This window comes from Podarcis gaigeae (genome assembly GCF_964106915.1).
Source record: "Podarcis gaigeae genome assembly, chromosome: 9".
Classification (NCBI taxonomy): Eukaryota; Metazoa; Chordata; class Lepidosauria; order Squamata; family Lacertidae; genus Podarcis; species Podarcis gaigeae.
Genome location: NC_139685.1, coordinates 51993151 through 52019813, shown reverse-complemented (window position 1 = coordinate 52019813; position 26663 = coordinate 51993151). Strand labels below are relative to the sequence as shown.

At 41.0% G+C, this 26663-nt stretch overlaps 1 protein-coding gene across 12 annotated transcripts in view; it reads right to left on the bottom strand.

The window, feature by feature from the left end:
* Positions 1-672: 672 nt before the first annotated feature.
* PDE5A (phosphodiesterase 5A) overlaps positions 673-26663 on the bottom strand; it is a 119202-nt gene continuing 93211 nt past the window's right edge. For 8 of the 12 annotated variants that reach the window (XM_083756462.1, XM_083756456.1, XM_083756454.1 and 5 more), the window contains 12 exons: positions 25617-25792; positions 22539-22598; positions 19303-19449; positions 17911-18036; positions 17475-17569; positions 14581-14668; positions 13100-13200; positions 12849-12926; positions 11225-11288; positions 10069-10143; positions 9102-9185; positions 673-8307 (listed from right to left, as the gene is read on the bottom strand). In XM_083756462.1, the coding sequence (XP_083612588.1) occupies positions 8170-8307; positions 9102-9185; positions 10069-10143; positions 11225-11288; positions 12849-12926; positions 13100-13200; positions 14581-14668; positions 17475-17569; positions 17911-18036; positions 19303-19449; positions 22539-22598; positions 25617-25792 (1232 nt within the window). In that variant the 3' untranslated portion in view covers positions 673-8169. The remainder of the gene's footprint in view (positions 8308-9101; positions 9186-10068; positions 10144-11224; positions 11289-12848; positions 12927-13099; positions 13201-14580; positions 14669-17474; positions 17570-17910; positions 18037-19302; positions 19450-22538; positions 22599-25616; positions 25793-26663) is intronic. The other 4 variants (XM_083756455.1, XM_083756458.1, XM_083756457.1 and 1 more) reach the window with 1 other exon arrangement.

Here is a 26663-nt window from a genome sequence, read left to right as displayed (position 1 = left end):
CTTCTGATTGGCAAGCCCTAGGCTCTGTGGTTTAACCCACAGTACTACTCTCTACTTATTGATGCTGCTGCAACTCAACAAATTTTAAAGAGGAGCATTTTTCTCTGTCTCGTTAAGTCACTTAATTTTGTTTTATATATGTGTTCGATTTTTGTTTTGTTTTGGTGGGCATGGAATTTGAATTTGCTTGTCTAGATTTCTACTCATAAACTTGTAATTTAAGAGGTAATTGCAAACCTTGCAGATGTCATCTGTAAACGAGCTTTGTACTTGTAGATGCAGCTTTAGTGCCCCCTCGTGGTCACCAACTTTTAAGAAACACCCTGCAAGCATTTCTCACTTAACAAGAGGCTATTGTGAAACAAAGTACTGTACCAAGGTTACCCACTATTCAGCAATAATCAGTGTAACCTTCAATATAGTCAAGTACCTGCCATTTAAAACTTGGTACTCCAGTTTCCAAAAAAGTGAAGATACTCTCTCCTTGCCAGGAACTTGAAATACCCTCTGTACTAGTTGTCTGAACTTCTATTTATCTAGGATTTTACACACCCAAAGATAAACCAGACGATAAGTAGGACACATTCTAGGTCAACTGTATGCCATTAGATGAAAGATGGCCAATAAATGGAAGTTGCTTTTTGAGTGTTTACAATGACCCAAGTGAAACAGTTCTCTTCTTGCATTTATTGTAGAAAGCATGGAAAATGGTACAATAAAAAGCAAAAAGTTACTGGAGTAGCAGTTGGAGAGTAAGTTACTTAAATGTGTATTTTCTCTCCCAGACTGTATAGTACATTTTGTGGGGGTGGGGAAGGGATAAGTCTCTTAACTGGTTTAAATAAAGAGTGTTTGTGACTCTAAGATAACAGAACCAAGGACCCAGGACCCCTCCAGAGTTAAATATGACTTTAGAAGAAAACACCAAATACATAATCCATGACTTGGCCTAGTACAAAAATACTGTGCTCAGAAACTATATATATTTGTTCAAATGTTTCAAAAAGGCAGAAGATTATCAACACACCGAGTGACAACGTGTTAGGAATTTCTAGAGTTAAACTATAAAAGTAATATATTTCAAAACTATGTACAGTGTTTTCACTACATTCTTAAGAAACACTTACATGGTCTGTGTCCTGTGTATCTACAGAGAAGTTAAATTCTAACTTCGTTTACAATTCCACTGGAGGAGTGGAAGGGCAGAGTGACTATATCAAAACAGTTGGGTGAATTTTACTGCAGTCAAGGATTTGGTCCAGAGTTTGTAATGGGAATCGTAAGACCTTATGTACAAGCAAGAAATGTGACAAACCTTATACCATCAAATAAAATAGCTTATTGTATTCAGTTAATTGGATCCAGCTATTCAGCTGAATTGCTTTCTAACAGTTATTTTTAAGCCATGGTACTCATACAAGTCATCTGCAACTTTTAAGGAAAGTTTTCACATCAACTTTCTGATGACCATATTCTGTATCAAACAGTGTGCATCAAGTCTAGTATCAAAATAATTCTGATGACATCTTTCAATGTTTAAAGCCTCAACACGCAGCTCTAACCTAAAGCATACACTTTGGAAATGGCAGCAAAGTCATGACTTTAAATTTAAGGCCCTTTCTACAAATGCGTGGCCATCATTAGATGACTGCAAGATCAAATAATTACTTGCATGTCATGGTGGGTGAACCTGTCAATTTTGGTTTCCCTCACTTTTCCAATCTTAAATTCAGTTCGCTTGATTTTTGCAGCAGTTTGCTATTTTATGATTCTTTTTTTAATTCTATAAGTGAAGATTTAGACATTTTTAATGCAAATTTCTCCTAATATATACATTTTGTACATATTTTTCCAAGCAATTTTCTCCGATATAATGCATTATTGCAGATTATTCTCGGCAACATATGCATTTTTAAACACAGCTTTCCTTAAAAACACAATTTTAATGCTTTTTTTTTTGTCTAGAGAAGTTTCAGAAAATTTGGAGAAGTATGCATGTGGTTTGGGAAGTACAAATTACATGAATTAAAATGCAAACTGAATGAATTTCTCCCCATCCTCATTCGCATCTGTAAAAGAACCATCACATATTCAATATTTTTTTTTTTACAAAAAATCACTGCAAATTTAAGTTGTACGTTATCAAGTGTTTTCAACTCCTGAGAAATCAAAAAGGTTTATGTGCATAGGGACTATGCACTGAAGCACGATGGCTTTCCCTTGAGTGCCCATCATTTTGAGGAGTACTACTCTTTGGCAGTAAACATCCATAAGGAACTGGTTACGTTCACAATGAAACACTAGTGCCTGTCTGGAACATACCCAGAACATTGGGTATTGTCTTTGGGATCCTCCCTACCCACAGTTACATATACATATCTACACCTCACAAATCTAGATGTGCTACCAGTTCCTCGCCGTCAACAAAAACTTACAGAATGCCAATTTTGCCTTTGAGTTCAGTTCTTAAAATATCAACACATTTCTTAGGTATGAACATATTACATTTCCAAGTGATTTCTGCTTTCTTTGCAAATCATTTAAAAAATAAGCTTACAGTACACAGAGTGACGAGATTCTATAGAATTTTGAGACCAACATCTAATTAAATTACTTTAGTCTTTTTTCACCATTTGTCCTGGGGACAAATTATCCCTGAATCAATGGCAGCTTTTCAGAACCAGAAATAGATTTAAGATCCATTTATAACAACATATACATGTGCTCTAATGCTATGCACAGGAACAAATACTATGGGCATGCATCAATGGACCTCTAAAGTCAATATATCCATTCTGCATCATCTGTGGTTACATATAAATTGTTTTCCATAACTGTGAGGAACACTCACAGAATAACTTGATTGTGAATTGTTACCCTGCAAAGCCTGAGCAATGTTGTTGAGCACAGGATCAGGGGGATCAAAGCCCTCTTACCACTCTTCAGAACAATATTTAAACAGTGGTGTAGTACCTAATCCATGCTAGTGATCATTAGGATTACCAAGATTGTTAAGTAGATGAAAAGCAATGCTTATATCAGCACTGTGGGAATTTATTTCCATGAAGAGCTGTTGTAGATAGGAAAATATCCACTTACTGTTCTTTAACCACTCTCATTATATAAACTAAGTGCCAACATGTGTCCAGGATTACCCAGTTAAGAATACAACCCAAAACACTTAAATGGCCTTGGCCTTGTATATCTGAAGAAATGTCTCCACCCACATTGTGTAGCCTGGACACAGAGGTCCAGCTCTGAGGGCCTTCTGGTTGTTCCCTCACTGCCAGAAGTGAGGTTACAGGGAACCAGGCAGAGGGCCTTCACGGTAGTGGAACCCACCCTGTGAAATGCCCTCCTATCAGATGGCAAGGAGACAAATAACTATACAATTTTTAGGAGACATCTGAAGGCAGCCCCGTAAAGGGAAGTTTTTAATGTCTGAAGCTTTATTATGTTTTTTATCAGCTATAAGTCACCCAGAGCGGCTGGGGGCACCCAGACAGATGGGCAGGGTACAAATAATAAAAGTATTGTTATTACCTGAGGATAAGTCCTATTGAATTCAATGAGGCTAAATTCTGAGTAGGTATGTATAGGATTGCAGTGCAAATTATTTTCATAACAATTTAGTACAGTCATACCTCGGGCTGAAGTTGCTTCAGGTTGAGCGCTTTCAGGTTGCGCTCTGTGGTGACACGGAAGTAACGGAACACGTTACTTCCGGGTTTCACCGCCCGTGCATGCACAGTCAAAATGACATCACGCGCATGTGCGGAAGCTGTGAATCGTGGCACACACAGTTGCGCGTTGTGTTTACTTCAGTATGCGAACGGGGCTCCGGAATGGATCCCATTCGCATCCTGAGGTACCACTGTACTGGTGTACCTTGGTTTTCAAGCGTCTTGGGAGTCGAACGTTTTGGCTCCCAAACGATCGAAAACCCGAAGTGATTGTTCCGGTTTTTGAACATTCTTTGGAACCTGAACATCTGACAAGACTTCTGTGGCTTCCAATTGGCTGCAGAAGCTTCCTGCAGCCAATCGGAAGCTGTGCCTTGGTTTCCGAAAGTTTTGGAAGTAAAACGGACTTCCAGAACGGATTCCTTTTGACTTCCAAGGTACCACTGTACAGGGAATTCTCCATGCAAATCTATCACAGAGAGAGAGAGACAGACCCATTTTAGAGGACTGTATTTGACATGGTAGTTCAGAAGGGACATGTGTAACATATGAAACAAAGAGTAACTAAGCTTGAATATAAAAGCATTGACTACTATGTCAAATAAAGCCATCAGGCAATATTAAAATCTTCCACTCTGGGGAAATGTGCACTGCTATTCAGCCGTCCTCTCTCTGCACTGATCTGCCAGCAGCATAGGGCGACCTACTTAACTTCAAAGTGCTCCTGGGCACTGAGGGCTGATGAGATTATATTGATCATGAACAGGCAGTTATTAAAAAGGTCAAGCATGTGGTTTCTTATTATTTTTATCGTCTGTGCATGTGTGAGCGTGCATATCATTTTTTCAGTGGTTATCGAGACAAAGCAGAAAGGAAGTCTTTTGCTGAACCAACTCATAGCTATAAAACGTTGCATCCACTAAATGCTGCAACACACTCGCCGACTTCAGCCAACTTGCTAATTTGCAGAAAGGCACATCTTGACCACCCACACTTAAACTAACATTTCAGGTTTGTTTGTTTTTATTGCACATGGCTGCATACACACAGCCCAATTGAAAATATTAACTCTACCCTGCGCAAAAGTGAATTCGGTTCAGATCCCTGCCAGCAATAAAACTACAATTTGCTGCTAGATATTCAGTCATCCAGCTCTATCAAGCTTTCCCCCCTCTCTATGTGAGACATGATCCTCAGTAAGAAAAGATTCAGGTGAACTACTAAAAGTCCACACGCATGAAAATTAGGCCTTTATATTGATGGATGTTGTTTGCATCATTAGTGATATTGTATTGGTGAGCCTATCATGATATTTTATTGTTTGCATGGTTGCATTCATATGACTGTTGGTTTATATACCAAATTACTACAAATTATTTTAGAGTAATGCTTTTTAAAAAACACACAATACTCCACATAGGTTTCTTTCCACCAGCTTACCAATGCATATACACTTCTATGATGCTACAGCCATTGGTAAGATCTCTGCCATATAGGTTGCTCCTGTTTTTCTTATCATCTTCACACTGAGTTGCCAAGTGTGTTTTGCTTGACCTGAGTAATCTGGCACTTTCAACAGAAGTGATGGAAGGAAACAGAAATTTCCATCCCATCCTGGGCTCATTACAATCAGTGCTGTTTCCGTTCCACTTCAGTCTGCCTTCCACTAAAACATAAGTTATTCATCTTGCTATCTGCCAGGGCCAAAACCTACATGGTTAATTATGTAATTAATTTCAACACGCTGCAATGGTATATAAATGTCAAAAACAATACAGAAAATAATATAATTATTAATGTGACATTTGCAGACTAAGAAAACAGAGACAGGGAATACCACTTATTTGCTTGTGTGATTTCTGCTCCTGGCCTTTGGATGACCAGGCAAAGCGAATTTTTCAATATGTCTAATCAACAATGCAGCCCACTTTGGAACAATGTATTGTGCTTGCGTCTGTCCTGTACTTATTGTGCTCTGGAAAAGCAGATTGATCTCCATGATGATGTGTGGATGATCTAGTCTTGAGGAAAGGAGGCTGAATGTGGTCTTCATCTCCTTATACGCACAAGCTATACACAGTGGTCAAAAGATTGCAACTGATTAATCCTCTGGGAATATTGTTGAACAAGGATGTTGAGTCTGCTTTGCTGGTACTTCATATCCTAAGGTTACTGCCTTAAATGGCAATTGTTTTGGTGGAGTAGTTGAACCTGCCTTACGTACAATCCAAATGTACAGAAACAGCATGAGACAAAGCAGAAAACTCAGCCCTTCCTGGAGTGTTCGAGGCTGAATGTTTGAAAGCACTCCCATAAAAAAAATATAAAACCCCCTGCACATGGAAAATCTAGCATGTCAAGGAGAACATTTTCGGCCTACTCTTCCCTCCTGGTGTGCCAGTTGTCTATATGCAGTGAGTTGGGTTTTTTATATATGGTCGGCCACATAATATATCCCATGGAAAAGTGGCACAATTACAGAAGGACTGGAACACATGTTTCTTCTGAACATGCAGCAGGCCTTTAGTTCTTGGATATGGAAAATATATGAAGTCGGCCAGATAATACTTTTCATGAACAAACATTACAGCTTCAGTATGTGGCACATTTTTGTACCTGTGTGAGTATATACACATGCTCCATGTCCTAAAAGTACCATGGATACCACACAACTGAAGAGTATCTCCCAGTTCATAAAAAAAAGAAGTGGCAAAAATCTAACAATGGAGAAACCTGTTTCCATTGTCAGATTTCTTGACCTCTTTTGACTGCATTTGAAAGCCCCAATTGTGAGGCCAACAGTCCCTTTCGTGGGACAGATGGAAGTGGTTTTGGGCCTGCGTTTTCAGATTGCAGTCAAACAACACACAGGTTAGTGACTCTCCCAGCTATTCCTAAAATAGAAGTAAAAGCAGCTCCTAATCATTTGGGATGTTGAGGAATGTTCTGGATCCTTTGGCAGAAAGCCTTGTTCCTACTTTGAGAGCTATGATGGCAGTTGTACCCTCCCTGACAAACCCCAGTCCCTAAAGTGCAACTTTTCAGATAACTGCGCAAAAATCAATGCAACGTATTTGATAGGTGTGCTTGCTTGCTGCTAGTTTGTCCTAAAAAAGTATTACACATGTGAAAATCATCTTTACAAACATCTGGGTACGGGTAAAGTTGTATCCACAAATAAACACTACCAGACAAAAATCTCATTTTTGACATGGTAACATTATTGGTTGCAGGCAGTGAGATGGTATTTTAAGATTTGTTTTGTCTACGTTGAACTAATACTCGTTGACTTCTTTAAAGTTATCGTTGTAAGCTCCCTGAAGTATTCTCAGCTGTTTCCATTTCTGCTTTCTGCTTCAATACTCTGTGGTTATGCTTGTTCCAAGTCAAATGGTCTTATGAAAAACCAAAAGCATTCTTCTTTCCAAAATTCACTCATAAAAACCTCTTTGCAATTATGAGAAGTTGTTTTTAAGTAGCCTTGGCTATTTCTCAGCTCTGATCTCTTTAATTTGATTCAGTTTTACAATATCCAGAGCAATTCTCAAGTTCTGGGCCGGGCCTAATCTTCTTCACTCACTTACATCGCTGCCAGCTTCAGGCCATTCTCCATTCCACGATTTCAGTAGGCAGGATGGCATTGAAGCTTGTTTGCCGTGGGATGATCCCATCACATTGAAAATAGCCCCAATGTCTTCACAGTCTCTCTTCCATCTGTCTCCATTCCCCATTTCTCTTGACTTTGATGTCTTCTTCAGACAACTGCACTTTTGAGCTACAATGCTTTAAGAAATGTCAGGCAGTTCCATCTATAGATCTTTACCAGCAGCCTGGGACTGCTGGGTAATTAACAGCTCAAGTTCATTTAAGGTGAAGCACTCTCACAACAGGAAAAGGCACAGACACAATATATTCTCTCAAGATACTGTGCTTCAAGCCCTGACTTTCTTTGGAATAAAGAGATATTGGATTCAGCAGCTCCCATAGTGAACACTGACCACTAAGCTCCTCCATGTTTCTCAGGCTCCCAAAGGCAACACTGCGCTCTCATTATTTACACTTACAGAAACAGACAACACAAAAGGATGGAAAAGGTGCTAAATGTGGTAATCGTTTTAAAGTACTGGCCATTGACTGAAACTAAACAACTATGTACAACTGAGAACAGCAGTCCTAGAAACTCTCCTCTTCTGTACCGTCTTACAAAGCTGAGCAGAGCAAACTGGACCTGCTAAGTGCAGACCTCGTTCTCCCTCAAATAAACGGAATATTGGAAATATACAACTATGATACATCATACACAAAAACGTTTATGTTACGCTTCCGAATGCTGTGCAAAAATATATGTCTCCTTGTTCTTTTAAAATACAGCAGTGGCAAATTATAAACCTATTTCGTACAGTGTCTAGCAAAACATTTAAGTATCTCCAAATCACTATATATAAATAGCTTCTTTGTAAACCAGCATTCCTAACGAAGTGCTATCTCAGTTCCGTTTGGGCTGATTGCTTTCTCCATTGATCAGGTTCGTTTCTTGCTGTTCGGCTAATGCCTGCCATTTCTGCCTGTTCTTTCTGCAGCCCTCCAGCAAAGGGTAGCAGGCTTCTGAGACGTGTGTCATCGCCTGCAAATGGAAAAGCAAATCAGACCCATCAAAACCTAAGAAAGGGGAAGGGGGACTTCTCTTCCTTAGAGTTTAGCAGTTTCACAGAATATACTGGGAACTGAACACACAGAAAACATCCAAGAAGCAGATTCCCAGCATGCTCCTGGCTGAGAGGTGCAGTCCGCAAATGGCAGTGGATCTGGAGAAAGGCAGATTCCCCCTCTCTGCATGCCAAAGGCTGCCTCAAACGGTCTGCAGGAAGCAAGCCAGGCTTATCCCATGGCCTGCATTAGTGCCACATCATTCCTACACAGGAACTGCACCTTTCAAGGATATATCCACAGATTTGGGAACCTGTGTCACGCCTGGGTTGTTGGACTCCAGTTCCCATCGGCCAGCATAGCCAATGGTCATGCATGATGGGAGTTGTACTCCCAATATCACCTGGAGGACCAAAGATTCATCATCCCTGAAATAAAAGAACATAAGGTTCTTTGGTCAAATTTTGGATACCCACCCACTTCAGGCAAAATCATACGAACAGACCCATGAGCAGTAAATAGAGAGAAATCCCACTACAATATTTCAGAGATCTTGCTTGATTATTTTATGGTGTAAGGGTCCTTGCTCGGCAGTCTTTCCTTTGTAGGAAAGCCAAAGAAGTCCCATTAAAGGATGTGAAACTTGATTGTGCAACCCCACTTCCCACAGCCAGATCTGCATAGAATGCTTTTGAAGAGAAAGCGCAGTTTTGAAGACAACGTTGGCAGACGCAAACACTCTCATTGTACAGGCCGCTCCATATATGGTACCTCATAGAGCTGCAAGCAGATGGCATCAATGAATCCAACTTGCATGCTGGGGATTTTGTTTTTCTTTTCACGGTTCATTAAATCCTGAAAAATCAAAGAAAGTTCACTTTGAATGAAGCAAGACCACTTGCCAAAATGTGGCTCAATTCAGCGATGTTTTGTAATTTGTACACTGCATAGATATAGATATATATATGTGATATAAAAATTCAACATACATACATACATACATAACAGGGCATGCTAATAAGCCATCATTATAGTCAGTGCTGGCCTCAAAGAGGTTGTCCTGGGTTCAAATCCCATCTCAGCCCAAGTTTCCCTAAGTAGCCTTAGGAAAGTTACTTTCTCTCAGCTTCAGTTCTTCTATCTGTAAAATGGGAATTGCAACAATCTGCCTCCTAAGTTTCCTGTGAGGATACAACAGTTCAGAATAACACTGAAAATGGGACCTCTGAGCTTGAAATGATCACTTCCAGGTCACATGAACAGACCTCTAGACAGAGAGAAAGCAGATGCAACTGTAAGTATGTAGATGGAAATGGCTGCAAAATACTTTGCTTCTCCATCAATGCTACAGGACTTCCCATACTATTAGCAGAAAATGCTTACTTCTTTGTGAAAAGCATTATTGACTCAGCTATAATTGGTAGATAATACAGGGGTTGTATCCCAGAAAGTCATCCTGTTAGTGCAAGGACTCCCCCCCATGCCGACTCCCCATGTGTGTTCCCCAAAAGTTTTACTGAGGGTTCCCCCAATTCGCATGTTGGTGGGTGGGTTGCACAGGCGGAAGTCTTATATTAATGAGATTAGTTCATTGGATACAGGCCTAAGTGAATATGATTTTCAGATGATAGAGGAGGTGTAAATTTTGATACTTCATGTGTAAAAAAACAATCTAAAATGAATTTTCGGTAAAAAAACAACAACCACCATGTTGTTTAAAGATGGTTCTTCTACTTACTGTCGGTTCTATATTGAGTTCTTTTCTCTCCTTATCACCTTGGTCAAAGAATTCTGTAGCTACAAGTTCAGCTATCTACAAGTTAAAATACAAAGATCTCAGTCACTTTGTGGGGTGTGTTTCAACAGTATTTTATAATACTAATATATAAGCAGATGCAATAAATATGCAATTATTCTGTCAGAAATGGCCAATAAAGACATCAACAGTGTCCAAAAATCAAAAATACACTTATCTCCAAACAAGTTCAAGTAACAATTTATACAATAATTAATGGTGCAATCAAAACCCTCACCACTGGCAAGAATAATTTAACCTGATCTCTACACCAGCTCCACACTAGAAGAGTGATTGGCAGCTCAGCCCATTTCACCACCTGAAACGGAATGGGAATGTGCTGCCTCCTGTCTACCCCACCACTTCAACCACTGATGGAACAGGCCCTTCTCACTGAAACTCAGAGATAGGGGGCATTCTGGCTGAGGAGGCAGCAGTGGGGTGGGCAGGGTCTCGCTTCTTGAACTTCCATCACCTGAGGCAACTGATTCACCCTGCCTAATGGGTGAGTCAACTCTGATGCCGTCACACACTGGAGGTAAGCCTAGCTTGGGATCAAGCCCCCTTTCCAATGTCCCTCGCAGGCAGGGGTATTGCCAGAGGGGTACTGTCAGAGGGCCTCCAACACATAAGGGGGACGTTGGCACTCTGTTGGTGGCAGCTGGCAAGAGGCAGTTCAGTTCGGCGTGAGGGGGTTCAGATTGCTCAGCTACTCATAAAAAACCAAATAAAATCAATGAAATATTTAGAACTTTCTTGCTTAACATTCTCATCTGGTTTATGCAGAATTCAATACCCGTCCCCCAAAGGATGCCAGTTTTCCAAGGATTCTTTTGCAATCTCTTTTGCAATGTCTGTTTGCCAGGTTTCCCATAGTAATCCTTCTTTTGAAGCTTTCAGTCGACTGGCAATCAATATTTGTGCAAGAAACAAGAGGCTGACGATCTTCCTTGGTATAACAAATTTCATCTTTGTTTTGTTTTAAGTTGATACAAGAGGCAATGCGTTAAAACAGGAGGAAGTTTGGTGGGAAGAAATGCTCAAGGAGAGCGTGGGCTGCCTTTTTGTAGATTTGGACAGGCCTTTGGCAGTTACTTACCCGTTGCTGAACAGGCCACGGCTTTGTTATTGCTGACAAATCACACGCAGTCATCAGCATTGCCCTGTAGAAACCATGAAGCCAAGATTTTATGCATTATAAAAAGCACTGCATCTTGGAAGCAGAATAAAAATGGGTATGGTATGCAAAATCATGTAAAATAAACGCTAAAACAAAGCCCAACCTGTTTTTCATAAATGGCAAAGGAACCATAGCATTGTTGCAAGTAATTAAAATCAGCTAGTAACAAATAGGACTTCGAATTACTATTATTATTAAAAATGTAATATGGAGTGTTCCTGTTCAGTGTTCCAGCCAGCCTTTTATCAGATACTCCATTCCATTCCTCCTCCTTGCCAACAGACACTTAGAATTCTGTGGCCACTGAACTTGCCCAGTCACCATTGCCCTATTCTGGTTTGGTGGGGGGTTAGATTTTTCTACTTCTGCAAACCTTGAGGTTCCCACAAACATGCTGATGTCTCCCTCTGGGGATTTTAAAGATTTTTTTTTTACATACCATTCAACACCTGAGGTAACTATTAATATATATCATTAGATACTTTCCCCCCTGATGCAATTCTAGACTAGGATTGCCAACCCAAAATCCAATCTTTCTTTTGGCTTTATCACTAGAACAGGATATTCCAATCACTTTCCAGTTCCTAAATAACCCCAGTGCTGCTGACGATGGGCTGTTTTAAATCCCTGTCTCACTGAGAATGCAAAGGCCTTAAGGAGTTTTATGGAGTACAGTGGTACATCGGATTAAGAACTTAATTCATTCTGGAGGTCTGTTCTTAACCTGAAACTGTTCTTAACCTGAGGTACCACTTTAGCTAATGGAGCCTCCCACTGCTGCCATGCCACCGCCGCATGATTTCTGTTCTCATTCTGAAGCAAAGTTCTTAACCTGAGGTACTATTTCTGGCTTAGCAGAGTCTGTAACCTGAAGCGTCTGTAACCTGAAGCATCTGTAACCCAAGGTACCACTGTATCAATGTTTCGAAACTAAATCTATGCATTTCACACAACCTCTGCATGTGGCCAGGTGCAGACTGGACAAATTTTTATTCAGCTTGGCCATAAATGGCTCTCCTCTTCAATTCACTTGCGTATTAACAAGCAGCAAAACAAGTTGAAAAGTTTACAGAACTCACTGTACACTGATCAGGTGAGCTGAGCAAAGATGTCACATAATTTGGTCACATGCAGAATTGTTTCCTCCTTTTACATGCAGTCCCATCAAGGCAGGGTTACATGGGACTGGTGATGACTCCATTATTGCAGGGAGAGCTACTACAACTTTAGCCTGACCTTTCTCAAGCAGAATAAATAACCTTAGGAGTACTGACTTTTAACAGTTCAGTGCTTCAGAACAATGCCTGTATTGCAAAGGAACAATATGGTATTTTGTCAAGGTAGTTTTACCCTGTCTGGAAATTGCATGGGAGGTTTACATAACCATTAGAAACCAGTTGCTCACCACCATTCATCAAGAAAGTTCTTTCTGTTCTCTTGTAGCCCAACCCAAACACTCAGTGAAACTAAAGTTCTGTGATAGCTGGCCTAGACTAACACAACAAAATCATACAAAAGCTGGATACTATATTTGCTTACTTACAAAAATAGCTCCTTTTGATAAGGGTCTTCCAGGTTAAACTGTTTCTTTCTCAGAAGGTCAAAAAACTCTCCTCTTCTCCTGAAAGCATTATAAGATAATTATTGTTTATAAACGACCTTAAAAGAAAGACATTCTATGCTTTTACATTAAAAATAATAATCTAAAGGAAAGAGAGAAAGAAAATGTTCCACAGGTGAACTGCGACTTTTCCAAAAACAGCAGCTGTTTGCAATAAGGCTACAGCAACTTACTTAATGTAGAGTGCAAGATCTGTGGCCAGAATAGCTTGTTTGATCATTTTTACGGTAGCCTTGTATTCCTCAACAGAAAGGCCGCTGAGAATCTGGTTGCCCTTCACACACACAAAAAGAAACAACAACAAACCAATGTTTGTGATTACACATAGAACATTTCATTAATTTGTCAGTCTCCACAATTTTGTTGTCCAGATTTTAAGAAATGGCAAACTTCCCCAACCCCAACCCCCAAGTTGCTCCACTCTAAAACACATAGAGCTGCATTAAAAAGTCTTGCACCAATGAGAAATGGGCCCTGTTCTCTTTTGTTCTGTAGATTTGACACACTGCTATATTTTCTTGCGAGCAAGGTAGCACATGGAAAGGTTATCCCCCTCCAAAACTCCACCTCACCAGGGTTTTAATTAATTAATTGCTTTTCTAAGATTTATATCCCACTTTTCTCCCCATCATGGAACCCAAAGTAGCATACATGTGGCTTCCAGAAGATGTCCCATACAGGCAGCTGACCAGAGCCAGACCTCCTCAGCTGCAGAGTCTGAAGGCCTCATGTGCCTTCAAACCTACCCTGGGAAATTGACATGGAAGGAGATCCCCATTAGACTCTAAGAAGGAAACATGGTTCTTTATTGAGAAATCTATCTATTTTCTTGGCTTTGCAAACAAAAAACAAAAAAACTGGTTTCTTATCTACAAGAAACAACAAACACCTAAAACGAAAAAGAACAGCCAATCTGATCCCTTGGCAGCCTGCAAAGTGTTGCTAGATACTAGTTGGCATTCAGTGGCCTATTGGGCAGGGTAGTAGCAGAAGGAGGAGTAGTAGTAATGATAATATGATGATGAAATAAATGAACAGTGTGTAATGCAGACCACGGGATGAGGCAGTTAGCAGTGCTCTTTTGTTTCAGATTTAGGATATACAGTACACACCTAAGAAAATATACATAAAAGACCTTGAAGAGCAGGATTGACACTGCCAGTTAAAAGATGTTTGCTTATTTGTTTGGGTGATGCACAGGCTAAGTTTAAACTTCAATAGTTTTTTTTGGTTTTGCAATACTTTTTGAAGACCATTAGAGGAAGTAACATCTCATAGGTATGTACCACTGGAGGAAACAATATCTGATGGGCATCCCTCTTGGAATTACTCTGTGCACCTTCCAACAGAACTTGATGCTATAACAGCAGTGCTCGCTCCGCAGAAATATTAACTAGATTAATGAGCATGAAATACTCCTTTTGCTTTGATGCCAAGGCAATAGGTACTGAAACTGACATGAGCAATGGTGCTTATATAAGCTTATCAAGAAAAGCTTGGTGGCTCTTAGAAGAGCTGCCTTTTCGTTCTTGTCCCAAAAAGGAATAAAAAATACTTAAGAATGCATAATGCTGGGAACCCATCCAAAACTAAAAATAAAAGTGATTTGGGCAAGGTTTCCCTCCAGCGCACACATGACAAGAAAATCATTTACCGGGGTATTCAGGATCATCAGGCACTGATCAAAATGGTGATGCTCCATGATTGAGTGGCAATACAGCTGGGCAAGGGGGTGTTCACTTCTGAAAAGGGAGAACAGAGGGCACACATCCTATTTAACTGGCACATGCAACAGTGACTGGGCAAAGATCGTTTTTTTTTATGAAGGTGGAATAGGGTTTTGGAAAGGTCTATGGGAGAGATATATTTATTCCCCACCTCCATGACTGGTCTGCAGTGGTCAAACAGGTTTGCAGGTTTTTGAAAGAATACAAAAACCTACTCACTCATGAGGTTCACAAATTATGTCTGTCCTCTGAAATTTGAGACTGCCAGGACCCTGTCCCTCTGCTGGGAGCCTTGTGTCCAACAGGCAATATGCAGAATTCACTGCCACAAAATGTGGTGGTGGCAGCCACTGAAATGTTATTCCCACAGAGGACATACCTACCAAAAATGGATTAGCTATGATAGCACATGGAGGTTCCCTTGTTAACTAAGAGGCTGTTCCCTTACATGCTATAGCCGACACACGGGTATGTGTCAACTACACCCTTATTGGGAGCTTCTTAGGGGCATCTGCCTGTCCCTTCCTGTAAAAAGAAGGGATCCAATCCAGCAGGGGCACCTGGGGAGAAGCAGGTAAGGCAGTCTTCACTGATTCTCCCTGCCCAGTAGCTTTGTTCAGGTGTGCGTGCTTAGAATGAGCATGCTTAGAACCTCTCTTCAGACCATCTTTCTCAATGCAGCAAGGCCTGAACATAGGAAGCCACCTATCAGACCATTGGTCCATCTAGCTCAGCCTTGGCCGGCAGTGGTTTCAGGTAGTGGTCTTTCCTATCCCTTCCTGGAGACGCTGGGATTGAACCTGGAACCTTGTCCATGCAGATCAGGTACTCTGCCACTGAGTCACAGCCATCTCCCTTGAGTGGAGCTGCTATGCGCAGGTATACGGACAGTGTGTACTGCATTTGTGCTCTTGCTTCCCATTTCTTGCCTACATGCATTCAAGTGAACATGTGGACTGGGTTTCCAAAGCCCTTAAAAATCTTCTCCAGAGGATCGGGGGGGAACTGTGTGGGAAATGGCACTGGAGCCTGTAGGGTAAAGGTAAGGTAAAGGTGAAGCGACCCCTGACCATTAGGTCCAGTCATGGCCGACTCTGGGGTTGCGGCACTCATCACGCTTTATTGGCCAAGGGAGCTGGCGTACAGCTTCCGGGTCATGTGGCCAGCATGACTAAGCCGCTTCTGGCGAACCAGAGCAGCGCACGGAAACGCCGTTTACCTTCCCGCTGGAGCGGTACCTATTTATCTACTTGCACTTGGACATGCTTTTGAACTGCTAGGTTGGCAGGAGCAGGGACCGAGCAACGGGAGCTCACTCTGTCGCGGGGATTCGAATCGTCGACCTTCTGATCGGCAAGTCCTAGGCTCTGTGGTTTAACCCACAGCGCCACCTGCGTCCCCAAGAGTAAAGGTAGCATTAGCAAAAAACATTCTCCCCACCCGCCAGCATGAATCTCCACTGCATTAGAGTCTGGACCTTTGGGAAGGTTTGTAGTTCGGTGGTAAAGCCTCTGCTTTGCATGCAGAGGGTTCCAGCTTCAGTCCCCCTGCATATCGAGGTAGGGCTGGAAAAGACACCCTATTTGAAACCCTGGACAGCTTCCGCCAATCAGTGAGGACAATACTGAGTGAGATGGACCAATGATTTGGCTTGGTATAAGGCAGTTTCCCATGCTCCTATGCAAACAGATCTTGGAGGGGAAGTGCATTTCATATAACTTTTGCTTAACATGATTTACAGCTTTCTGGTTATTTTATTATAAGAAAAGCACAACCCACTTCCAAGAAAATAATCTCAAGTCAAGTGTCCCGGGTCTCCCTGCTTCCAACTACACACAAAGAACAACATTCATCCCCATTTTAATCTATCCTTCACTAGCCTGAGGGATTAAAAAAAAAAATCCCTAGAACCATTTTTAGTCTGAAAAGGGAATGTTATGGAAACGTAATGCTCTCTTGTTTTGTGGTGTTCATGAACATCAGGCTTCATTGTCAGCAACATTTTCCCAGGACGTTTTTTTGGAATGGGGATGATGCATCTCCAGAGGTCTCCCCCCACCCCCAGGGAAGAATTCATTCTTAAACAAATAAAGTAAAAAATAGCCAACTGGTTCAAGCCACTGCAAATCTGTAGGTTGTTGGATGTTTGTGAAAAAAGAATAGAAATGGGAAAGAGAGAACAGAACGAAGAGCTGAATTTCACCTACATTCTAGGAACTAATTTGAATGGAAGTTTTTGAAAGAATTCAATGTTTCTCTCTTCTGACTGTTCCATCAGTGCAAGCATGTCTGCTTGCCAGACAGACCAGTCCCCCTCTCCTATCCTGCACACTGTTTTGAGGATTCTCCTGACCCACCAGAGTGGATTTGGGGAAAGTGTGTGTCAGGAAGAATGAAGACACCACCACTGCACTAGCAGGAGTCTTTGCAACTGGCTTCTGCTAGCAGGCCAGGTTAGTTAAATATGGGACATCATTCCTACCACCATACAACATCTTTTGAGAGAAAGTTTCAAATGCAGCAGTTATGTATGGCGAAACCACTTCGCTGCCTTGTTAACTACATTCCAGCTGGAAAAACTCTGGAACCTAGAAGAAGTAACCAATTTTTCATTCTTCCTCCTCCCTCCTTGCTTTTCCTTTAAGGTCATGTCTTTAAGATTGTAAGATTGCATGTGAGCGCAAGGACTGTACTATCAATGTCATTTTTAAGCTGCTCTGGGAGACTTATTTTTGGTGAAGAACATGATAAAAAAATGATTCAAATAAACAATCCCTTAAAAACCCAATCTCCTCTCTTTTAACCCCCCCCCTTTACTCACCTCTGTATGTAAGAGTTGTTCACACCTCTGTGGTCCAGGTCATGGCTCAGTGCTGCGATCAGCAGAGAAAGCACCTCAACGTCTGTAAGCTTGCTCTGAAGGCAACATGAAATGCAGGATAATATATTTCTACGATTGCTAAAAAACCCTGGATTTGGCAATGCATTATACGTGTATCCTGATTTCCCACACCTTCTGGAAACTCTCTGATAATAATAATTATAACATAACAAAACAATACAATTACACACACACACACACACACACACACACACACACTTCCTTTACATGAGAAGATCCCTGCTGGAAGCAAAACCTGAAAGTGGATTATTTGAATGCATATGGGGCCCAAGATTGACACACTAATTTTGGTAGAAAGGAATAGGATTTGTGAGCATAATATATACTTGTTGCAATATATATATTCCATGCATACCTGGATTTTCCCTGACTTCAAAGCAGCAAACATGCACTGGGCAGTGTTGAAAGCGTGCCTCCAATTATGATACGCAACATTTTTCCGGTAATTTTTCCTCACGCTCAAAATCCATCTGCAAAGGACCTTAAAAAACAAACAAACACACAAACACAAAATTCAGTTAAAGGTACAGTATATTCCACTGTTTTCACTGACAAGAGCACAAAATTTTATTTATCAGCACTCCAGCCCATTTCCCATCTGGCTTCCTTGCAGGCTTGATAGAACTGAATTGGAAACAGATATATTTTAACCCAAAAGAACAAGAAAAGTGTGTGTGTGTGTGTGTGTGTGTGTGTGTGTGTAGTTATACAATTTTTGCTGTCTTGGGAACATATTTCATCACTTGAACTCCGGGGCTCTCTGAAGGGAGTTGCAAAGTAAAATCAAAAGTCTTTTAAAACATACATTGTTACCCAAGGATGAAAATGGTGGTGAGGACAGGCAAGACTGGGCTAGCCAGGTGCTGAAAGTCTCTGATTCCATATATGGTTCTAATTACCATGAGAGCCATTCTTAAGCAGCAGCGGTGCAGCAAGCAGCGATCTATTTTCAACCCTTGTGGAAGACATTTTATATGGTTGATAACTTGAAGATTGTATTGAAGACACACTATTGCAGCTTGCTGAAGGCCTCTCAAGATACATGGTTAGGTTCCATCTGTTTTTAAATTTGTTTTAAGAGTTTAATTGTGCTTAGAGGCTTTCAATAGTTTTTATATATGTTTTCATTTTATTTTTAATTGTATTCATCATCACAGATGTGTTTGCTGCCCTGGGCTCCTTTGGGAGGAAGGGCAAGCTATTACAGAACCAAACAAATAATAAACACTTTGTTCAAGACTGAATGCAATTAAAATTCCTAGAGTTTTGGAACAGGTTGTAAAACCATGTTTCGCAGGTATAACCTGTACTGCTCAGTCTCTACATTTATCTGTGTAATCTTCGGAAAGATAAACATATTTTGCATTTGGTCATAGTGTCATCACCCATCAACAGAAAGGAATTCGTCAACAGAAAGGAATAGGAATTCATCAACAGAAAGGAATCTGTAGCACACAGGTTCAAGCAGTTGTATGCAGCTATTCTGGTGAACTTAAGGTACGATTAAGAGCAAATATTCCTACTCAACTGCTGTCACCAAATGTGGGGGTGTAAGACCAATCTACCGAAAATTGGACCAATGCCGTCTTAGTCATGATGATATTTGGTTTTCCAACAGATGCTTTAAAACTTATTATTCAATTTCTATACCCAATCTTTTGTGTGCATGTTTACGTTGAAGAATGTTATGATGTAGAAAATGTGTGATCCATAAATGGCCATGCTCCATGCACCACAAGATTCTCACCTCGTGTTTCATTTGGAAATTCTGCACAAGGTTAAGATCAGTGAACATCCGAATTGTACACAAGGAGGTTTCCATATCTGACAGCTCAAAGTCACTGAAGTAGAAGTCGGTGAGCTTGAGAGATTGCGCAGATGGCACAACAGCAGCCTTAAATGAAACAGAAGGGAAAAATGGAGAGAACAATAAAGTAACATGGAATTAAAGCTTCTTTCAATACGATAATAATAGTAATAATAATAATAATAATAATAATAGTAGTAGTAGTAGTAATAAACTACAATATGAGGCTGTAACCCCCAAGTGCAATAAAATGCAGGGTTGTTGTCCATTGTACAAGACACAACACCAGTTTGTAAAATGTTGCACCATGTTCCAATTATCTGTAGTTCTATTCCGTACAATAATAAGCCATTTCCCTCTACCTTAGTAAGAGAAGAGCAACATGCTCAGAAGTAAAAGTCTCTAGTTAAAGCAGGAATGGGAAATTTGTGACCTTCCATCTGCTGCAGTCTGCATGGCCAAAGTGATCATTGGGTGAAAGATCACATAAAATGTGAAAAATAAGAGATAAGGAACATTGGAGAGATAGAATAAAGTGTTGCTGGACGACAGTCTTAGTATATAGCAGGTGCAGGAGGATTCCAGAATACACTTTGGTATTCTGAGAATTAAAAAGCAAGCAAGCTGCCTCTGAGCACATGCTGTGCCCAGAAATTTGTTTTTAAGACAAAAACAGCTCACAGTTGCTGAGCTTTCAGAGTTGTTTTTCACAGGGGCCATGGCTAGGTACAATCCCACTAAATGAGCAGCCTTCCACTTACACAACTCGATATGAGTAAGGCCTGAAAAAGCCTTTGATAACAGAGGGGAAATAATTAGGATTGGCAGCATCTGAGGTGAGCAATCTTTATATCCTTTATCGCTTCTTAATGCTTATGAACTTATATATAAGTATTCATAAGTTGTGCACACTTCTGGTCTGAAAAAAGGTGTATAAGAGTAAATTTTACTGTATCATAATTTGATCATACAGAGCAAAATATGAAGTTCCTACATTCAGTGCAACACTCAACACACGTATAATTCTAACTGCAGGAAAGTATATGTTTCAGAAGGGGAGGGCACGCTATCCTGTTTGTATGCACGGAAGCCTTGGTAAAAAAGCAAACACACTGCTGTTCTTTTTATAAACTGGATGACTAATGTTTGTTACTAAATCTGAGCTTAAGGTATACATCTGAAACATGCTAGTTGAAAATCTACGGTCTGAGTCAAAGTCCTGATGTGCCTAAAAAGCAAATATTTGTTACCAAATATAACTAAGCACTAGCATGGGAAAACTTTGTGCTAGAATCTTTTGTTTTCAGCCGAGTAAGTGAACTTTGTGAACTTGATAACTACGTGACTTCCACATACCTCGACCAGACATCAGTAGGTAGAAACACAGGCTGGTGTGTAATATATATATTTCGTGTGTGTGTGTGTGTGTGTGTGCGCGCGTGCGTGCATACACACACACACACACACACACACACACACAGGGAAAAACACCTTTGCAAATACAAATACAGTTTGGTTTAGAAAGATACAATTTAAACTGTCAAAAAAACAAACCTGTTTATAGTTCTGTGGAAGAAATCTTGCATTACTAATGGTCAGGGCAGGGCATCATTGAGGTGGGGCTGCTGGACTGGCTCTGTTGGTGTGCATGTGAACCTCACAACCACCTTGCCCCAGGTAAGCTGAAGCAATGTGGGTGTCTGGAGAACATATCTATGGCTCTGCCCTGCTCCTCCCAATGTACTGTAAAGCCATTTTGCAGGAAAAGATCCATAATTTTGTGGGTTTCTTTTTCTAATTTAGGCTATGAAATGGCTTGCTGGTAAAAAAAAAATATCTGGCTTCTGGCTTATGTTTGTCTCATAAAGATCACAATAAGCTAGCATTGAAACTGTGTCCATTTGTGCGGAATTTAAGAGAAAAAATAATAATCCAGACACTGTAATCTCTACACCTAAAAATGCCCATAAAAGCAGCAAGACTGGTTTTAATGATTGTGCATGAACTGGAGACATTTGATTATGTAACACTTTGCATCTCTCCCATATTCAGTTGCTATGCAGTAGACTAAGGCAGAGTCAGAGTCCAAGTTAATGTCAGATTAATAGAATTATTTCTCATGGAATTCAAGGCAGATCCTTTGCCCAGTCGATGGCTCCACCGTGAACAAAGCAGCCAAGTGGGAAATAAACAGACCAGACCTGTGTTTCTGGCCCTGCCACTGATTTACAGTGCTCCTTTGGAAATATCACATTTCAGTTGGAAAATGTTTATCCTACGGATGTGAACAACAATTTGATAGACCCATAAGCATGAATTAGATATTCTAACACGAAACTCAAAGGTACGACTATTTTGTACTCCCAAGAAAATTCTTGCCAAATGTTTCTAAAGCCAGATTGTCACCCACAAACTGGTGCTGATTAATAGAGAGAGTGTGGCCTAAGCAGCAATCGTGCTGTGTTTGAGGCTCAGACACTAGTGCAGAAGACTGGGGTAGAAAGTATTAATTCAATTCAGCTCACATTTAAAGGTGAACCTATCTAATCCACACTTTTTGAAACGAGAACTGAAAACACAGCTACCCTTCAAAAATTATTCAAATTTGGCAATGTAGTTCCCCAGCCAAGCAAAGTGTATAAAATTTCTGGGGTAACGTATGCAGAAAACAATGAATATTACTGGAAATAGCATACAGAAATACATTAAATCAGTAGAAATTGCTTGGGAAACGTGTATAATTGACAAAACTGTGTACAAATATGTGCGTATTAGGAGAAATTTGCACTAAAGGGAAGATCAATTTGATGGCATTAAAAAAATGAATAAATCACAAACCAATGTGGAAATGTGGAGGACTGATTTTAAGATTTCAAAAATGAGAACCCAGGCTAGCCTGAAATTTAAGGATTCAGCCACTCCTAGCTAAACCTAGAAAGGGCAGAAAGATGAGCTGTGTTTTGCCAGCTCCCAAGCAGAACTGGAGCTTAATCCTAGCTTTCTCTTTTACCATTCCTCTAGAAGATCTGCGTATCTCATGCTATAGGCCAATGTGGTAGAAAATGACACATTTCTGTTTTCTAATAGCCTTCATGATTCTGAATCCTGAAGTTCTACCAGCCTTTGCAATCCCCAGATCATCACCACATATATAATAGAAGGGAAAATGACATTACCGCTGTTACCTGAAGTTCCCTCGTTTCTTCTTCAGCAGCTGAAGCATGATAAGAAAGGACCTATAGGGAAAAGAAATGAAGCACATATAAAATGCTCTCTATATAGGTACATATGCACACATACACCTGGAGCAGGAACCGGCAAGCCACTCCAGTATCCCTGCCAAGAAAACTCTATGGACAAAGGCAGTAGAAGACAGGAGTGCCTGGCGTGCTCTGGTCCATGGGGTCACGAAGAGTCAGACACGACTAAATGACCAAACAACAACAAATGCACACACACACTAATAAAAAGCAAGCAAAAATCTATACTAATACTAATAAATTAGCTATTTAAATTCTCAAAGCACTCTTTCCTCTGGCATCCAGAATGCTCTGCAAAATCTCCCAGCAATAGCTAAACTGACAGCGTTAATATAGTGATTTGCGATTTCCATTAGTGATTTACCAATAAAAGCAAAGTAATGGGCTACTGTGTACACATTCCTGAGGGCCTCTGAATTATTGCAGAGGATTACTGCAGTGCAGATATCTGCTGGAACCCAGCAAACCATGATTGGAGGTCTGAGAGCCAGCTTTGGGAACGTACCATCCTTCTGCTCCCCAGCACAAATTCTCCCTCCCTTCCATTGCTTGCCTCATCTATGATTTAGCATGACATTTCTACCAATTAGGTTCCTTCATAAGCAGGATTTTAAAGCAAGTTAAAGCAGTCTGAAAATTTAAATAATGCTTCACTATTAGCAGGAATTGGGAAATGGTTGTATTTTCGGCCTCCACTAATTACGCAGCCAAATTTCCAAAATTTCTATTGCTAACTCTCAACATTGCTAGGCAGAAGAAACCTGCCTCCTGGTCTGCAGCAGAAGGATTGAACAGAGCGGCAGAGCTAATTCCGCATGTGAAACCCTACTGTTTGCACTGGCCAAGACGGAAGGGCCAGAGGGAGGCAGTTTTTCTCTCCTTTGTTTGCTGCAGCAACTCCAGGCTGGTACAGCAGAGAGAACTGGGACTCTCAGCTGGCAGTATGTGGGCTTAGGATCTACTGAATCCCTTGCCTGTTCTCCTCTTCCCCCTGTTTGGGGGGCTTATGCTACGCAGTACGCCAACTACTGCAGTAGCTGTCCCAATTGCCAGTGCTTCCGGCAGATGCAGGGCAGCAGAATTGCCTGCCACCAGAGCCAAACAGAGGCTCTGCTCAACCCTAACCCTCCTCCAGGAGTGTAAATCAAGGGGTTGGGATTGCTCCCCTAGTAACTTTCATGCAGATAGCTTAGGATCCAGTGGATCCATTGCCAGTCCTACTCTTCCTCTTCATTCAGGGGCTTACGCTGGCTATCGTATGCCTGCTACTGCAGTAGCTGCCCAAGTGCCAGTGCTTTTTGGTAGATGGCTTTCATGGTGGCAGAGATGCTCGCAGGCATATTTGGGAACACCACCAGTTAAAAAGCAAAGGAAGTTCTGGCCTCTGAGCACCAGGCAGCACTAATCCACCTGGATCCAGGATGACCAGCACAGGAGAGGAGCCACTGAATCCATTGCCAGAATCCACTGTCTTTTGCTGCCTACCACTAGCTACCACAGTATGCAGCCTAGTGCAGTAGCTGCCCAAGTGCCAGAATTTATGGAGAATGCTTCCATGGCAGCAGAGTTGCCTACCAGCAGAGCTAGGCTGAGGAACACCTCTGCCCAATCCATATCCATTTCTAGGAGTACAGATCAGGGGGTTAGGATTCATCCCTTCTGAACTTTAACATAAATAGCTTTTGTACTTTGTTTCCTGGCACATCCATGCAGGATGGAGACTGGTATGAGCAGTTTACCAGTTCTGCCCAGCATGTAGGACTCCTGAGGGCAGCAAGGCATGGAAAAAATATATCACGTTGTTGGCCTTAAGTGAGCAAAGAACTATTTTCTTTTATAAAAGGGGGGGGGATTTGAAAAGCTTCCCTGCCCCTATATGAAAGACAAATAGCTTACAACATGGCTATAATTATAAACTCGACAAGGTTGTCATAATAAATCCGCTCCCCCGCCAACGGATTTGTAACACAGGCATAAAAGAAATTTTGTTTCAGGAAAATCTTGGCAGAAGTTTTGTCAGCCTAGGAGAAAATATTTTTCATTTAATGAACAAATTCAAACTTATTATTCAGGAGTGTGAGGGAAGGAGAGAAGAACCTTAGTGTTTACTTTGGACTCACGTTTAACTCATGTGCAATTAGAATTATAACCTCAGCCTATAGCAATTTATCCATAAGAATCTTTCTTTCTCCCTTAAAAGGTTATGTTACCTGGGTTCGTAATGCACAACATACATAGCTGTCCAGACTAATTTGAACGAAGCACTTTAATCAAGAGAGCGCTGCTACAAGTTAATGCAAGCTGTGCACCTAAACAAAGATTTGCATGAGAGCTTTCCCTTCAGAACTGAATTGATGGCAGAATCTGCATTTTAGAAATATTGCAGAGACTCTGTTTGCTCTGTGGATGCAAGTGGATCCAAAGTCTACAACATCTGACTTCCTAGGTTACTTTGGAAGAAGATAACTGTGAACCTGGATCTGCTACTGGGCTCTCCTTTCATACCACGGCAATTAAAACTAACAGTAACCAATTCAAAGGCTAGGACTAGATGACGTTCATATTTGATATGGTTTGATGAAGTTAGAGGAAGCCTACAGTAATCTTGCTGTTGCTCCAGCTATTGGTTTGTTTGAAGGGCTCAGCCAAAGTCATCAAAGAAAACCGCAGAAAAGAAGAGGACGTCCTAGTGCCCATAGCCATGTCCTTTTTCTATGCAATATGATAAACCATCAGCGTCAGTTACCAGCGTGCAATATGTTCAGCGAAGGCTATGTTTGTGTCCACTGCTAAATTCCAGGTTAGCACTTAATATGCAATAATCTGCCACGTGTCATGCAAGCACGTGGAAATGCAGAAGCAAACAGTAAATGAAAAGAAGAGCGACCCTGCGCTGAGTACTGAGCCAAGTTTGGCTTGCCTTAAACTCGGCAAGGGAGTTTGAGTAAAGAAGCAGCTGTGAGTTACATAAAGGCTGCCTTGATTGAGCCTCACCTCTAATGTCACCATCTGCTTTGCCATAGCTCTTTCCACAGTTTCATACATCTGTGTGTTCTGGATACCCAAGCCGCAGAAGATGACAAAAGCTTCCAGAAACTGCTCGTCATTTCTGTTGAAAGCCTTTATTTTGCCTGAATTTTCTTCCATCTTATTTGCAAGTTGACAGACTCCTAGATCATTTAGAAAAAGGAAATGTTAACTAATCTTTATATATATGTGCATACTTCAATTGATAGAAAGGAAAACTAACAAGCTTTATTTATCCATAGAAACAGAGGTCTGGCAATTTTAACTTTCTACTCCAGTGTTTCAACATTATTATTATTACTATTATTAACCCAGAAAATATGGTTGCATCCATATAATCAGGCGACACATGAACTTTATCCACCCCCACACAGCTCCTGTTTCACAGCTCCTTTCACATAAGAAGGGAAACAAATGAGAAAGCTGCAGTTAACCACAGCCTCTCATTACATGAGAACCAGGAACTATGAGCAAGCCAGCACTCCGAAGTCAAGTTTGAAATGTTGTAAAGTTCCAAATCTTGGCTTATGGAAGCCATTAACCGTGGTTTCCGGCTTGTGCAAAAAGGGAAACTGTGATTTACTGTGCCTTCTTTTTTTGTTTCCCCACATAATGGACAAAGGGGCTGTGTGAAAGTGTCTGAAGCTAATCAATATCCTGGCTTTATGAAGCCAGATTTGATCGTGTGATCTGAGCCTGTGTGTCCTACCCTTCATCCACCAGTCCTTACATATTCTGAACTCAGATTTTGCATTCCATTAATGCAGATTTAGATCCAGGTTTTTCACAGAAGTGCAGCACAGTCAACAAAACCCACTGGGGACTGAAGGAATGGATTCTGGTCTCATGGGGAACTGGCACTGGTGGTAGCAAGGTGACAGGGCATGTTCTTCCTCATCCCTGGAACCACATGTATTCCTTTCTATCCTTCCCAAGTTTTCATCTCAATTTTCCTCTTAACTTCTATTATTAATAGTCCTTGAGTTTGATGTAATCCCTAAAGACAACTTGTCC